General features: G+C 38.9%; 1 protein-coding gene across 1 annotated transcript; it reads right to left on the bottom strand.

Moving 5' to 3' along the window:
• Window positions 1–308: 308 nt before the first annotated feature.
• Window positions 309–4,205, bottom strand: LOC308403617 (arrestin domain-containing protein 3-like). Its single transcript, XM_080893197.1, has 6 exons — window positions 3,924–4,205; window positions 2,840–2,897; window positions 2,574–2,721; window positions 2,186–2,282; window positions 1,847–2,103; window positions 309–1,665 (listed from the first exon to the last, which is right to left on the bottom strand). The coding sequence occupies exons 1-6, from the start codon at window positions 4,165–4,167 to the stop codon at window positions 1,303–1,305; spliced, it is 1,167 nt and encodes a 388-aa protein (XP_080749323.1). The 5' UTR covers window positions 4,168–4,205; the 3' UTR covers window positions 309–1,302.
• Window positions 4,206–16,576: the final 12,371 nt, after the last annotated feature.

Genomic DNA, 16,576 nt, shown 5'->3' with positions numbered 1-16,576 from the left:
TGCCCAAAATCTGTCAGTAATGGTTTGGCTTTACATAATGATCTTAACCAAGAGGAAGAGAGAGCAACACATCATCAAAAAGCAGCTGCAGCAGGTAGTGTGGTTGAACTTTTATTGATTTATTTATTTCAAAATAACAGATGGTATAGGTATATGTATTTGGCTGGTTCTGAAATCATACCACCATGTCTTTGTATGTCTGACCGCACTAAGAAACATAAAGGTCATGACCATAGGTGAGAGTGGAGATATAAATCGGCCAGTAAATCTAGAGCCTCGCTTTTACGCTCTGCTTTTTCTTTCTTTTTCTTTTTCTCTTCTCTTTGATCTCTCCCCTCCCTCTTCCCTCTCCCCTCTACCTTCAGCTAAGGATCATGGCCTCAGACTCAGAAGTGCTAATTCTCACACTGGAATGGCTGCGAACCACCTTGCGAGCTGGGGGCCACCACTTGATAAACAGAACCACATCATCTGTGAAATACAGAGACAAGATTCTGAGACTACCCAAGTTGCTGTCAAGTGGCCTTTTGCCACTTGCCGACTATATCTAGTCTAGGCTTAATTATTCTTTCAAAATGTATAATCACCTCCTGCTGTTCTGATACTACTTCACTTGTCTCTGTATAGAATTGAACATTTTAAGATAAAATCAGGTTTACAAAAATCGAGTTTCAAAATAAAAAGTAGATAAATAACATGATTAAAAAAATAAGCAAAGATTACAATGATGACTAAAAAAGTTATTTAAGAAGAAAGAAAGAAAAGTATAAAACCCTTGGGATAAATTTGTGAAAGAAGAAAATATAATAATAAAATTATAATGAATGAGATAAAAATACATATACATACATATGCTTTATTAGAGGTGATTGACGACTGCAACTTAGCTATACAGTGTTCCCTTGTTTATCATGGGAGTTACATTCTAAAAATAACTAAATAATAAGTGAAATCCGAAAAGTAGCAAACTTTATTTTTATAGATGTTTTAAGGCTGTAAAATCCCTCACTACACACTTTATACACTTTTCTCAGACAGGCATGAACATCTTCACACTTTTTTCTCCTGTTTAAACCCCCTCAAAGTTCAAATCTTCGTAGAAAAATAAGCCTGGTATTATAAAATGAAACCAAAGAATTGTTTTGTGCTCTTGTTTCAACACCCACCTAAGCCACACACATGCTTTTGTATCTCACTTCTAATTTTCAGAACTTTCACTACCCTGTTTAACAGGTACCTGGCCCTTATTGTTAATCTTTAGCCTATTCACTTAATCCAGTTCAACTTGCACAATCACTCATTCTAATGCTGGTAAATGGAAGTAGATAATGGAGATGGTTCTCCCTGCAGAATAGCTGGTTGCTGCATTGAATCCACTGTGAAAGCTGGAGCTGAGAGCCCCAGTGAAGTAGCACCTTGAGGCAACTGGTTATAATTGCCTCCTTTTATGTCATCATCCTGAGGGGGATCGGGGATGGGGTATTGGCAAGCACCCGAGGCTGTAGGTACAGCATGTACATTGTAACTGGTGGCCTTGGCTGCCCCACCCTCCCCCACAGATTGTCCTAAAGCCTCATCGGGCCATATGGAAGCAAGTCTGGAAGGAAGGATGACCAGTGGAAACGTCACTTCTGGGTCAAAGGCAAAACTAATGTCCAGATACACCTGGGAAACAGTCAGAAATGGAAAAAAGAAATGTTTAAATAAAGATTGTTATCCGTTATATAGTTATAAAGATACTGAGTTAAGACACATATTTCCTGTTACTTATTTACCCATGATCGTTTACAAATGAAGGAGTTTCATTGCTAAGATATCATGATATCACTATGAAATTGTTTCATACCTTGACATAATATTCAACTGAAATAATATCACAGTTATGGAGAGTGGGGGCAATGTCACCAGGAATCTTAATTTTGCAGGACACAGTTTGCTCTGAGTTTGGACTGATAGTGTCCCCGACCATTTTGCACAGAGTCTTGAAGGTGGGATTAGTATGTTTCTTGCAGCTGTACACTATTTTCTGTTGAAGTTTGAATTTGGGTCTCATTTCCTTGGAAGAGGAGTTGCATATTTTGGCAACAACAGATAAAGTTTCTCCTGTCAAAAACAAATCATAGAAATAAACTGCATTTTTTAAAAATCTATCAGCATTTGTCTTTTCATGTTGCAGATATTTTACCTGGAGAACAAACACCTCTATTAATAGTGGCAGACATCTGGACCTGTCCCCTGGAGCGACCACCCATGTTTTTACTCACTGAACCAGATTGTGGATCCTGTAATAGAACATGCAGATAAAGATTTCCCCAGGGCAACTTAATTCCTCAAATGACCAAATTGCAGAATAATCTACTTCCTTTTTTTTGTAAACTTAAGACCAAATTCTGGTAAACATCATAAACACAGAACTCCCTGTGTTACAACTGGCGACTCCTAATGAAACATATGAAACTGTAACAGGACATTCAGGTTTTTAAATCATATAAGATTTTGTCTTATATATTTTTCATTTAGCATTTACAACACACGCTCTAAATATTTATAACATATATCAAGGCAGTGTTTACCATCATTTGGACAGTGTGTGGACTGGACCTGGACATAAACTTGATCTCTTTTTGTGCATCAGAGGACCAATGCCAGCTCCTAGCTATCTTTGCTTCCATGATGTAGGAAATTCTTCCGTTTTTCCCCTGGAAGGATGAAGGCATGTCACTGTAACAAAAAAATAAAATAAAAACAGTGGAGATTGTATTAAAATAATGTCATAACTATGCAAAAGGAAACTGTTATAACACAGTATTAATCTTTGAGGCTAGACATCTCCACTTACCAGTCTGGAAGTTTAAATGCGAAGAATAAACTGTTGACCCCCTGGGGAAGTACAGTGCCTGCAAGACAAGGTTGCTTAACTTTTCCTACACAGAGCAAGAGTGATATATTTACGATTTACTACTTTTCATTTAATTCAGACCATCAAAATGTGCTGTTTACTTCATGTCTGGTACACCGTTGAATCGGTTACTTCTTTCTATTGTCCATCACTTTTGTGATCATGATCACATCATGACTTATGTCATTGCTTTAATAGATATAGATAATAGTTTTTGTTTGTTTTTTTAATCTGTCAATAACTACAAAAGACTATTGTTAGAGATTTTCTACATTATACATTATAACCAAATCTCTATAATACAATATAATCAAGTAAGCCTTATATTCTAACCAAGTAAGCCTTATATTCTAACCAAGTATGCCTTATATTTTGTGTGTTCATATATTTTCACATAACCAAGCCTATTGTTGAAGAATCACCTAACCAAGTCTATTGTTAAAGGAAAACTGATGCATTCTTCACTTCAGTGTCTGTGATGTCAGATAAAGCATGATATACTTCTGTATTCTTATCCCAGTGTGTGAAAGATCAGATAAGCTGATTTAATGTTTAACCTCTTCCCTGACAGTTAAAAGAGGAAGTACTATGTAACCCATTTTTACCTTATAAATAAAGCAAGCAAGCCTGTGCTCGGTGTGTTTTGTCTTCTCAGAGACATTCACCCGTGTGGGTGTCTTCTCAGAGACATTCACCCGTACGCACGTTTTCTAATTACACTCTGAGTCGGTCTGCAGTTGTCTCATTTCTCTTACTTGTGTTTGAACAAATGTCTACCCCTGACAACTATTAACTTAAATTTTTAAAAAAATTGCACACTTTTTCAAAAACTATCAACTTCACAAACAACTTTTTTTTTTAAAGTAAGATTTCTTTAAAAAAAAAAAATCTTATAATTCCCACATTGCGTTTATCATTGTTACCATTACACGTTATCCGCTGCTTCACTCCAAAGCTTCAAAATTCCCATCCGACACATTTAATTTCAAAATAACTCTGAGTTTAAAATACTTAAACCACTTACCTTTAGGATTTTTTTCAACTACATAGCTCTTCACTTTGAAATATCTCCTCTGCGCAAAGTATTTTGTGTCGCCGTCTGACCACTGCGCGAAAGCGTCTCCTTTGATTTTCAGAGAAACGCTCTTGACTTTGACGTCTTTTGTCAGTCTGAAAATCACTGCGCCTACAATAATATCTCCCGGAGAGACAGTATCATCGTCGTTGGTCGCTGTGTAAATCACATTAAAGTCCTTTATCGGAGACATTTTAGATCTGAGTGAAATGATTTGCGTTTCCCGTCACTGATAAACGGATCTGAATGGTGTGATTGGAGGCTCCTCCCTGTGAGTGACACCGTAATTTTGGACTGTAGCCGACACTAAAAGGTTTGGGACATTTATTACATTTATATATGATGATCGGCATAATGAATAACCACAGTTAAGGTGATTGAATGCTGATGAATATCACAATAACTCACAATTTTGTAATTCATATAATTCTCATTTAAATTGTTTATCTGTAACATTTAAAGACTGAACCAGTTAGTGGGGTTTCTGCCAAAATTATAATATAATTATATAATATTTATACAATAAAATATATATTATATTTTTATACATTAATACTGTTGCAGTTAAAGCAGTTGGAAAATAATCAAAGAGTATGTTTAATAGTCAGTAAAACCTTATAATTTTATCATCCTTCCATAGGCAAATTGGTTGTTTCTGTTGTTGGACTGCTTATTCAACAAAGTTGATGAGAACATTATAGAGCTGACAAGAGTTTATATCAGGCTCTGTTGCTTATAAGTCAGAAAATACGCAAATGGGAGGAAATGTTGCACTTTTGTTACACCCATAAAATCAGCAGTTTATGTATTTGTGTGTGGTTTCATTTATTCATCTATTTTCTTTCCTCCTCTTCTTCTTCTTTTTTAATTTTTACATTTGTAGGATGAGGCGTGCTTGTGTGTGGGTTGGCTGTTGAAGTCATACCTCTTTTTGAAACTATGACCAAGTGTGTGGTCGGAAACTCCTAACTCTTTTTGTACCTCTGTGTGGTGGGAAACTTGTAGACTGCTCATGCGATGAGATTTCAGAAACTGTTCTTGTTTTGTTTCCTGTGTTAGTGTTTTCTTTTCTTTTTTTTCAAGTGGCTCAACAAAGGCTTTCATGAAGTGTAGTACCACTAAAACCAGTTCACAAGTCAGTGATGTCCTATCAGTCACACCCCGTTAAGTTAAAGTAAAAACGTTTTTTATTATTTTTTTAAAAAAAAACAACTTTGCTGTCAAAAACTGTACTTCCACCAAATTCAGTTCTCTCACCCACAGTTGCCTGATCACAAAACAGCTCTTTGAAATAAAAGTTTTGTTGTCAGCTTGTAGGTTAAAGCTTAGATATGTTTCTGGGCTCTAAGGCTACGTGCACACTGCAGGTCTTAATGCTCAATTCTAATTTTTTTGATCAAATCCGATTTTTTTGTCTGCGTGTTCACACTACAAATAAAATGCGACAGCAAACGCGCTCTAGTGTGAACGCTCAAAGCGGCCCGCATGCGCAAAAGAAGACTTCACACACAACGCGCTCTGTTCAGACCCAGAGCAAACTTTGGAGCGTGATATCACGGGGGTGGGTGTGGAAAGGATTTTGGCCCGATCCGCCATTTTGGGGGTCTAGCGCAAGTGAAAAGGGAGCGAAGTCACACACAACAGCCATGGTTCATATTTGCTGTGTGGTCGTCTGCAATGTTCGATCACACGACCGGCAAGAGAATAAGGTTGAAAATGGTTTATCTTTCCATTCTTTCCCAACCTGGAAGCAACATGAGGCAGCTTGTGTATTGGATGTTACCAAACGAAGGCGTCTAGCTTACTCTTCCATCTCCAAATCTGTTGGTGCTCTAGACATTTTCCTTCCGGTAAGCTCTAAATATGTTCATATCAATCTTTATAGCCTATTAGTTTTATTTTCTATGCGCTCTGAGGTCATAGCAAATTAGAACAAACATCCTACTGAGTGATTTTGCAGAACTACCTTCTATTTATAGAGTTGCTAATTATTTGGCATTATTGCAGCAAACCAGCCTATGAAATGGATGAAACATAGTGACTGGGTTCCAGCCCTACACAAGGGACCTGCTTCAAACACACCACCATGCCAATCAGATTACTTCTTCCATGTGAGGGTGAAGAGGTGACCCTCCTGGATAAGATGGTGAAGGTTTGCTGCGTTTTGGTGAACAGTGTGATAATAAAAACAGGGAAAAATGAAACCTGCTCCTGTTAAATATTCTTAAGTATTCTGCTGTTAAAATTGCTGTATTTTTTCAAAAGATACAGTAAATAAAGTAATGTTAGTAGTGGGTGATATCATGTAAACACTCATGATTTTGTGTAAACATTTTGTCATTTGTAAACTATAAATGACATGGATTCTACATTGTAACTGATGTGATGTTCTATAAGGTGGTTTTAATAAAAAAAAAAAAGAGGCAAAAATTAGTTTGTTTCTTTATTCAACTTTTGAACAGTGGTACTCAGTCAGTATATATTCAGTAAATGCAAATTATTTACACGGCAGTGCACTACAGGCACAAATCTAGACCCCTAGATAAAACATTATGGGTCATTCCCACAACCCACAGCTTTACTGTGTTCCAGCAAAGTATCCAATAGCAGTGACAACTCCTCCACAGTAGCAGGTGGGATTTTTCTGTTTTGAGGACGACTCCTTTTACCTGTCAATACGGATGGTCTGTTTATGTTTTGATCGAGAGCCTTTTTTTTGGGCAGCTGAAGAGGAGAAGTCTATCTTATGGCCAACCTCTGGCTGTATCTTGGTCATATTACCCAGCAAAACCCAGTATGCAGGTTCATCTGTAACAGTCCTTGTGCCACGGATCAACACTGTTGCTTCTACATTAAACAGAAGAGCAGCGACATGGCTGCAGGTCTCTGCGACTCCGGCCTTACAGGTGCTGTGGGCTGCTTCACCCTTCCCTGTGATGCTCACAGTGACCCATGGCTGCAATGCTGGTTCATTCAGTCTTTGAGAGTGCAGTACCTGAAACACACACAGACAAAGTTCATTTAAAGACAAGAACTAATGAGCCAAGGCCGACATAAATGTGTTTTATCTACTTTATCATAAATGTAACAAAGTGTTTAGAAAGTTAGCACATACATGTAATTTTTTTATGTATCCATCTATAGAACGCTGCATGTTATATTCTAAATCTGCCTGTTCTCTCTCAGAAACCTGCCTGCAGAAAATGAACCTAAAGTATGTAATGCAAGGATGTCATCACTTTAGAGATGGAGAAAGCATAAAGTGACAATTATGGATCACTTAATATGATAAGGAGATTCTGCAGGTCATTAATCAATGTATAAAACTAAAATAAAATGTATTTTTAGTAACACGGGATACAAACATGGAAGCAAGATGTATAATTAGGATTATTTATAATAAATATGAATAAATTAGTGCAATTTCTTTAACTATAAAGAATAACAATCCTTCAGGACAATGTCACATCAATGCACTGAACTCACTATGTTATCCACCTAACAGCCTCCACATGTTCTCACTGTAATTTCCCCTCATGAATGAATTTATGCTGCACTAATCTGAATGTTTGCAGGGAAATCAAACGCATTTCACACGCAGTACTCAAGCTGACTTACCTTTGTTTGAATGACGACTTGTACGTGCTGACTCCACAGACAAGGTACGAAAATATGTCAGGCTACGTCAATAGCGGTTGGTCTTCAGGGTTTCTACTCCACGGCCGTATTTCATACGGGTCCACATTTCCAATGCACGCTATTTTCTGCAAGTACCGCTGCTTCCCCTCTGGACGCAATCAGTCTCTATACAGTTCATTCTCTTTTGAGCTGCTTTTAAGCATCTTTCTTGTAGTCGTCGTTCCAACACAGTGTGTTTGTTTTGATTCGTAGACCCCGAAAATGGCGCTGCGCTCCCATAATGCATTGCGGCGTGGCGTCAACCCCAAAGCCCTATATTGTTTGACAGATGGCCGTTAATATAAAGACTTCGGACTTTACGTTTCCCAATTTTTGCTTTAAGTTATTTTGTTATTTACATAATAATGTATTTACATAATAATGTAAATAACCTAATAATGATCCTTATTGCTGTTTTAGAGAGGAGCGGTGCTTCAAAGGATAGTTGCAGATTTCTGTCAGAATCTGCAGATTATACAGTACAAATAAAATGTTCACGTTTCTCCAACGATGTCTTCCCAACAGTTTCACTGTCAGTTTCGATGTCTTCTCGGGCGCTTCTCCGGAGCTGATAATTGGCATCTGTCTTGTGTCTGTGACATAAAAGACGGATTTAATGCGACATCACCGTTCAAACAGCAGTCGCTTTCTAAAACATCGGATATGTATCGGATTCAGTACCACATACGAAAGTGACCCAGATCGGATTTGAAAATATCGGATTTGTGCCGTTCACACTGTCATACCATGATCGGATATGGGTCGCATAGGGTCAAAAAAATCGGATTTGATGCGCTTTCGCCTGCAGTGTGAACGAAGCCTAAGTATAGCTTCTGTAGTCAGCAGAAAACTTTCAGAGTGGATTTCTAAGGTCTGCTATAAAAAGCCAGACCAGGCCAAGTTGGTGTGTGGATGTGTGGTTTTTAACTGTGGTTTACTTGTAATCACCCTGCCGTGTTTAGGGTTTTTTTGTAAACATTACAATCTTGTTAATGCCATTGTTCTTCTAATTCAATATTTGAATTAAAACTGCTTTATTTCTCTGAGATCAAAGAGGTTACCAATCCTTATCAAATCAATTCATCTAATACTACACTGTAGTATAAGACACAAATTAGCACAAAGGTAGTTCAACTTCAGGGTCCCCAGTCTGTACAGTTAGGAAACCATTGCAAATTTAAAAAAATAAATAAATACTGGAGAGGCAACAATAAGAAACCCCACAAAAAGGTAATGGCAGAGACCATTGTTCTATCTCCTTTTCACTCCAGATGGATAATTCTCTTGTTTGGATTTTAGCCACTTTGCTTGTTGATGCCCGCAGGTAGTCCAGCTCCTCCACGATCATATATGTGCTAGGTCATTGTATGAGGACATCTGCACAGGTCCACCAACGTAGCAGCAGCCCTCATATCTGTGCCTTTGGGTGAGGAGAAACAGAAGGACCACTGCTTCATGGCTTCTACAACATAGTGATTACAACATTAGTGACTATGAAGGAGGAGACAAAGAAAAAGAGTACAGTAGGTTGCATTTGTGGGTTACCTGTGTAGGTTGTGGTTTTTGACACCTTCTGCAGACTTTGTACTGCTGTTAGATTGTTAAATTTAATGTTCATCACTGAAAATGTGATCTCATTTTAAACACTAAGGAAACATGAACTATACTTTTATATACCAGGCAAGTAAAATGAAGTTTGGACCGATGTTTTATGTAGCATACAAGAGCTTAAAGATGTAAAAAATTAAAAATACCTTGCCTGCATTAGCAATGTGTGGTTCATTTGTATTCATCGTAAGTGTTGGTAAACTCAAGCATAGGTTAGCTAACAAGGCATGTGCAGTTGAATGCAGGTAAAATTATTGTAATCAGGGCTGGACTGGGACAAAAAATCGGCCCGGGCATTTTGACTAGAGACTGGCCAACCAGGTATTATAGGAAAAACCATAAAGCCTTTGAATGAAAACAAACGCTGTTGTCACAGTGATGTGCACTGTCTTGTTGGTATATATGTATCAGTCTAATAAACTACACCATCCTCCCTATTCTGGTGTTCTAAACAGTACTTAGCCAAAACCCAAAGACTGCTTGGTCGAGTTAACCTCCTGAACTATCTACAACACATGGTGGAAACCTGAAATTAAGATAGAGAAGACTAGAGGTGAGACATGATCATTATTGAATATTAAAAAATAATAAATGACAGATTTAGATATATTTTCATAAACTATTCATTTACCACATCAATAAACAGCATGGCAGGGCAAAATATTTTTTCCAACATGGCAACCTTTAAAAAGTGAAAGGAGACAGAAAGACAGGTGAGAAAGAATAAAACTTAATTGACTTTTTGATGGCATTTTACACACAGTACTGGTACAGTATCTAGAAAATGTGGGAAAATACTGGCATCATATACAGTACTTACTTCTGAAGAAATTATGATGGGACAATGAAAAAAATTACTATGTACAATAATGATTTCTATACATTTTACATAACAAACGTTTGTTGTAAGATTCAGATAATTATTTATTAAAAGCGAGACATTTTAAATGACATAAGAAAGAAAAGTATTTCTTTGTGCCCCCTTTCCCTGTTAATGCCCTACCTGGCCCCCTGGCAAAACTTTGCTAGACCCGCCCCTGCACAGTTACCAGCTGTCAGCTACATAGAAAAAGATCCTGGTGTTATTTGTCTCTCAGCAACAGTTCATAACTTCCCTTCAACTCAATTAATGCCACCTAAAAGGTAAACCTGTTTCTCCATCACCTGTTCAGCTCTGATGATTCAGTAAGGACATCTCCTGGTTTCATCTTCATGTTTCCCTCTCACCAGATAACCAAACCGACATCATGACCAGCAGCTTTTTTACGGCTGTGGCTCCAGCAAACATCAGCTGATACTAGAAATTAATATTAAATAAATTCTAACAACAGCTGATCAAGCTTAAACGTTCTGCTGTTGTTTAACCTCCACTGCTTTCTTCTTTCTGGCGCAAAGTGGGCGATAAACAAACAAGAGAGAAAAGCCGATCAGCTGATCATTGATCAGTTTCATGATTGAAATAACAACAGGGGAGAGAGGGGGAGAGAATGAGAGAAGAGGCAGCTGCAGCATAAAGACACAGAATAAATCCAGCTTTGTGTCTTTTTCATTCTAGCTGAAGTACGGGACAAATCGCGTTCCTTTTCAGCTCAACACGAATATTTTCTCTGAATACGAGACAATTCCGTTTTTTACGGGACGGTAGGAAACTAATTAACCTTAATAAACCTTAATAAAATAAATTTCAACATCAGTAACATCATAGCACCCACCCAGCTGTATATAAACTCTGTCATGCTAGCTAGTACGCAGTACGAGTTATTGTAACTGACTGTAAAAAGTCAGCACAACGAAAATAAACTCCACATAAACTTGGTTTATGTCCGACCCAGATAGACTGCAGGTCATAAGATCACCTGAAGTTCAGTTCCCCTGACACTCGGACCGACACCGGCAGCCACCTCGGGTCTCTCCTCCTCCTGCCTCACCTTTCCGTCATCCACCTGCCAGCATGTTGCATCTGCTGGCCTTCACCACTTGCTAATGTTACTCAAGCTGTGAAAGCTCCGCAATAGCCACCACCAAACAATTTAGTTATTTTTACACATCTCCCAGCATCTGGCCAATCCACCACCTTTCAGTGTTTATACCGTTACGAAAAAAAGAAAAAAAAGAAGAAAAAAAAACATCGGCCGATAAAAATGAAAAATCACCATGGGTATGCCCAATGGCCAGTCCAGCTATGGTTGTAATATAACCTATGTCAGTGTAGGAAATTCAGAAAAAGACTATGAAGATGAAAATAGAGATCTTATGGATGACCCAGCTTAGAACAGTGAGCTGGTGGGAGAGAATACATGAGAGAACACATGAGTGGCCAGGGATGGGAATTAATAAGAATTTAGAGATTCCAATTCCATTACTAATATCACTTATCGATTCAGTTCCTTATAGATTCTCTTATCAGTTGTCATTAGTCAATAGTCACCGCCATTGCTAAGCAGCAATAACGACATTACATTTATGCAAATTAATTGCATGCTGTTGGTCAAATGTTTGTTGAGCTATTTCCCCTCTTTGTTGTGATCAGTGTTGCAGTCATTACTCAAAAAAGTCATTACTATAAATTACTATAAATATTGCACATTGCTTTTCTTAAAAGTAATACTGTGAATGACTTAATTACTCTGTGGAAAAAGCAATTTGCTATACTAGTGATTACATTATTTACATGCCAGATGTGAGGAGATGTGGAAACCGAGATACTTAAAGGACCAAACCTTCTCCACCGGAGCTCCATTGATGATAATAGTCTTGTAGTCTCTGTGCTGACTCCTTCTGAAGTCCACCACCAGCACCTTGGCCTTGCTGACATTCAGCTGGAGGTGGTTATCCTGGCACCACGATCCCAGATTCCTCACATCCTCCATGTAGGTCATCTCATCGTTGTTGTAAATGGCGCCCAACACCATTGTGTCGTCAGCAATCTTCACAATGGTATTGGAGCCATGGATGGTCACACAATCTGAAGTATAGAGGGAGTAGAGGAGTGGCGAGAATACAGACCCCTGTGCCGCTCCCGTGTTGATGGTGATGTTGTCGGAGATGCACCTATACCCTCACCACCTAAGTTGTGCCAGTGAGGAAGTCCAACACCCATGCACACAGATGGCTGTTGAGTCCTAGATCCCTCAGCTTTGTGAACAGTCTACCAGGTACTATTGTGTTGAACACTGCAATCAACAAACAGCAGCCTCATATAGTTACCCTGTTTCCTGTCCACGTGGCTGAGTGGTGTGCAGGACATGGGCGATGGCGTCCCCTGTGGATCTGTTGGGTCGGTAGGTTAACTGGAGTGGATCTGTGGTGTTTGGGATGGAGGAGGAGATGATGTGCTTCAACATCCTCTCGAACAACTTCATTATCACCGATAGTAGGCACTTTGTAGGCACTCATATCGGCAGTGCCGGTCCCGGCGTTCACTGCAGCGCAGATTGATCTGTCCACCCATTGTTTCTGATTTGGGAACGCCACGACTCTCGCAGTGGGGATGATCTCCTCCGCTAGCATGCTAACGAAGCTTACTGCTACTTCCGTAAACTTGTTGATGTCAGCTGTGCATGCTCTGAACATGCCCCAATCTAAGTCGTTGAGCATGTCCTGTAGCATAGCTTTGGGGTGGGATGTAGACAACCGTGGCAATTACCAAGGTGAACTCACTGGTCAGGTAAAAAGGACGACACTTAATGCTTAGGTATTCCAGATGGGACGAGAAGCCACTGGTGAGAGTAGAAATGCTCCTGGCGTCACACCACTTTCTGTTTACCATGGGACACACTCCTCCACCTTTTGGTGTTTGTTTGACTTGTTCTCGCTCACAGAGAATGAATCCAACGGACTTACGGGACGGTGGGGGTCAGCCATGTCTCAATGATGCACACAATGTTGCAGTCCCTCATGTCTCGTCGGAAGATGACGCTTGCCCTTAGGTCATTAAGCTTGTTCTCCAGCGATTGTACGAACGCCAGTGTGTCCAAATGTCCAAGATTACATCTGCAACCTTGTTATCGATGTTGAGTGAGCTGCTGTAGTAGACTATAAAACTGGAAGATTTTAAGAAGTAAACAAAGCAATAAATAAGTAAACAACTAAAAAGGTGCCTAATCTGAGCGGAGCGGTCAGTAAGCGGTCAGGTGTCTGGAAAAGGCCGCTCCATCTTGTCATTTGTAATGGAGGTTGCAGCCTGCAGCTTACTACCTATTGAAGCTAAGGTTCTGGCTGCAAGGCTCGCCGTTTACTCGGGTTTCTCTCTGGGTTCTTGGTTAGCTAAGTGTTAGCATGCTGTCTTTGCAAGGAATCAAAGTTGTTTTAGCAGCATAATGTCATTGTTTCAGTTTTCCACTTTTCCATTTATCTTGTCCTTTTGTGCCATGCAAATTAATGCCCATATCCACACTCTACATTGTGCTATTTTTCCTCCTCAAACTGAAAGCAGCAGATTATAGCTGAAGTGCAAGAACCATTAAATGGTATCAATAGGTTAAGGAACTGAACCACTGGGAACTTTTTTTTCTATTAGTTCTCAATTCCCAACTAAATGAGTGGCCCTTACAGATATCTTGGTGGCTTTCATTATCACTTTGGACTTTGAACTGAGTATCTATCTGGGTAATGCCTGAATGTGGAGTTACAAGAAGAGGACCCATGAATTCTGCAGATTAAGGGAATTCACCATTGCTTGGGATCAAAAACAAAGTCTATGCAGACAAAACAACTCAGAGAAAATAAACATTTGCCAACCGGATGTACTACCTGATGTCTTACACGTAATTTTTATTTTTACAGTTGACCTCTTTCTGTGTTTGTGGCTTCATGCAGTTTCCAACCACTCTGTGCAAAAGTTACTCTCTGTTTAGTGTTGCTATTGCATCACTAAACAGAGAGTAACCGTTGTAAACTAACCCACCAGTAACTTTTGTTTTATGTTACAGTGAAGGTTTTAGATTAAAAAGAATGCATACCCATAAACATGTCAAAGTTAGTCAGATGATGTGCAAAGCATAAAAGCACGAATTTCAAATAGATTTTATTCACATGGTACAACTTTGAGTGCTCCAAAATATTTCTCTGTAAAGGCTTTTTAAAATTATGTCTATCACTCACACACATGGTGTCAAGTTTCATGAAGTTGAGTGTGAGAACCTAAACACAGACATGCAGGTAAACTGAAAGTGAGCCTTTATGTGGCTGGAGACTAGGAGGTGGAAATAAACAAAACATAAATACAAAAGGAAAATTACAAACACAAACTCACTGGAACCCAAAATGAGAATAACGCTAAGATCAGGAAACACAAAGGAAGAATGGACAATCGAGACCCAGACTCTAGACACCGACTTGATGCAGGAAGAGAAAAATGAACACATGGCAGAAAGAGCCAAGAGACAGACACAGAGAGAGAAACACAAGATGGGCTGGGGAGAGTGAAGGTAAACAAGAATGGAGACATAATATGGCAGACTTATCATTGGAGATGTCACAGTCTGACGCTGCAGACTGTGTGGAGTTAGAGGGATGGAGCGTAAAAACAGACACATGGAACAAAATTTAATTTTAACGGAAGGTGAGCCATTTAATAAGGCTGGTGAAAAAATACAAAACGAAGGGCAAAGGCCGTCCAAGGCAAAGCAATCACCTAAACTGGGTAAACTAAAACTAGAAATGAAAACCTGTACCTGAGAGCCACGAATACCTGGAACATGATACAAGGTAAACAGGCAACCCAACATGAATAATAGAAAACGCACACACTAAATACATAGAGGGGTGACGAGGGGAGTGGAAACACATGGAAACACAGCTGGAACGAATAGAAACAAGGACATAGGGGAAGCAAAACGGGAACACAAGAGAAGAGACTGTCAAAATAAAACTGGAAACACCACGACTCAAACTAAAATACACTGTTAGACACATGGCAAGGAAGGAAGGAGGAAAGCACATGAGAACAGGATTGACTAGGAAAACAAAGGAAGGAGACAAAAAAAGGGAAAGATGGAAATCACAGAAGAAAAAGGAAAAGGGGGAGAGAGAAACAGAGAGGGACAAGTAAGAAGAGTGACATTACGGGCTGGGGAGACATAGATGAATACACATGACAAACAGGACAAACAAGGAGGGAAGCAGAAAGGCATGACTGGGGTCCGAGAACGAGGAAGCAAGAGACGTAAACACAGATGACACGACAGACATATTCTGACAGCACAGAGGAGACACCAAGATACAAGGGGACTCTAACAGACAAGAAACTAAACAGTGGATACAAGGAACTCAGAACATAGAATAAACTCAAGACTAACTAATGAACCTTAAATAATAATACATAACAATCAACAAAAACAGAAGAAAACTCTGAAATGCTGGTTCAAATGTCCCAAAACCATGACAGAAGATACTAATGGAAGAAGTACAGAGACAAGACTAAGGGAACAAGAACTTTGGTCAACCTGTTTTTTTTTTACTGGAAATCTCAAATAACATAGTAGAGGATTAACAGGAAATGAAAAAAATGTAATAAGACAAAGAAAGCAAAGATAATTAATAGAATCTACAAACAAGTCAATTGCTCAAAGCCGAAACAATTCATTAATAAGATCACAAATGTCCAAAAACACAAAACACTGGGTCAAAGTTAAACCACACACTTATCACTCTATGTCATTTTAAAAGTGCTTTCTAAACACACTGAAAATTAATAAGGCACTTTGATGTTTTCACAGGACCAGATACATAAAGCTTAGTAAAAGCCTCCAAACCTTCAGCCAATTACTACATGCATGGAATGCATCATTTATTCCACACCACATATATATTAAATCCCATGAGATTTCTCTCAAAAACACTCAGACACTTTAAATTAAAACATTGCTGAACCTTCTCTACAAACACAAAAAAAAACTTTGCTTTGTTTTCTATACACCTGTTGCCATCTACTGGTGGAAAAGTAAATGTATTTATACTGAAAGAGGTAAAAACTTTACACTAATTGTTCATTCAAGTCCCTTACATAGACAAACATCAACATACATTAACTGGTACGTATGTTAAATAAAGGACTCTATCACTCCCTTTTGCTAACAGCGTTGCGATATACCCTGGGGCAAAAATTTTTTAGAACCTTAACACAACATAGTACCAAAGCAAACACTCTGTGTGTGTGTGAGTGAGTGTGTGTCTGTGTGTGTTTGTGTGTGTGTGTAGGAGGAGCACACACACACACACACACACACACACACACACACACACACACACACACACACACACACACACACACACAGAGAATAAGAAATGTCAGTAACACCATTTCAGCTTTTGAT

Source organism: Rhamphochromis sp. 'chilingali' (genome assembly GCF_963969265.1).
Source record: "Rhamphochromis sp. 'chilingali' genome assembly, chromosome: 10".
Taxonomy (NCBI): Eukaryota; Metazoa; Chordata; class Actinopteri; order Cichliformes; family Cichlidae; genus Rhamphochromis; species Rhamphochromis sp. 'chilingali'.
This window is presented reverse-complemented; position numbering and strand designations above follow the sequence as displayed.

Excerpts from the sequence above, each read along its gene's own strand:
- LOC308403617 (XM_080893197.1), bottom strand. The coding sequence starts at position 4,167 with ATGTCTCCGATAAAGGACTTTAATGTGATTTACACAGCGACCAACGAC. Across the intron at positions 2,898-3,923 it reads AGTTGAAAAAAATCCTAAAG|GCACTGTACTTCCCCAGGGG; the intron begins GTAAGTGGTTTA and ends CTTGTCTTGCAG. Across the intron at positions 1,666-1,846 it reads CAGTTGAATATTATGTCAAG|GTGTATCTGGACATTAGTTT; the intron begins GTATGAAACAAT and ends ACTGTTTCCCAG.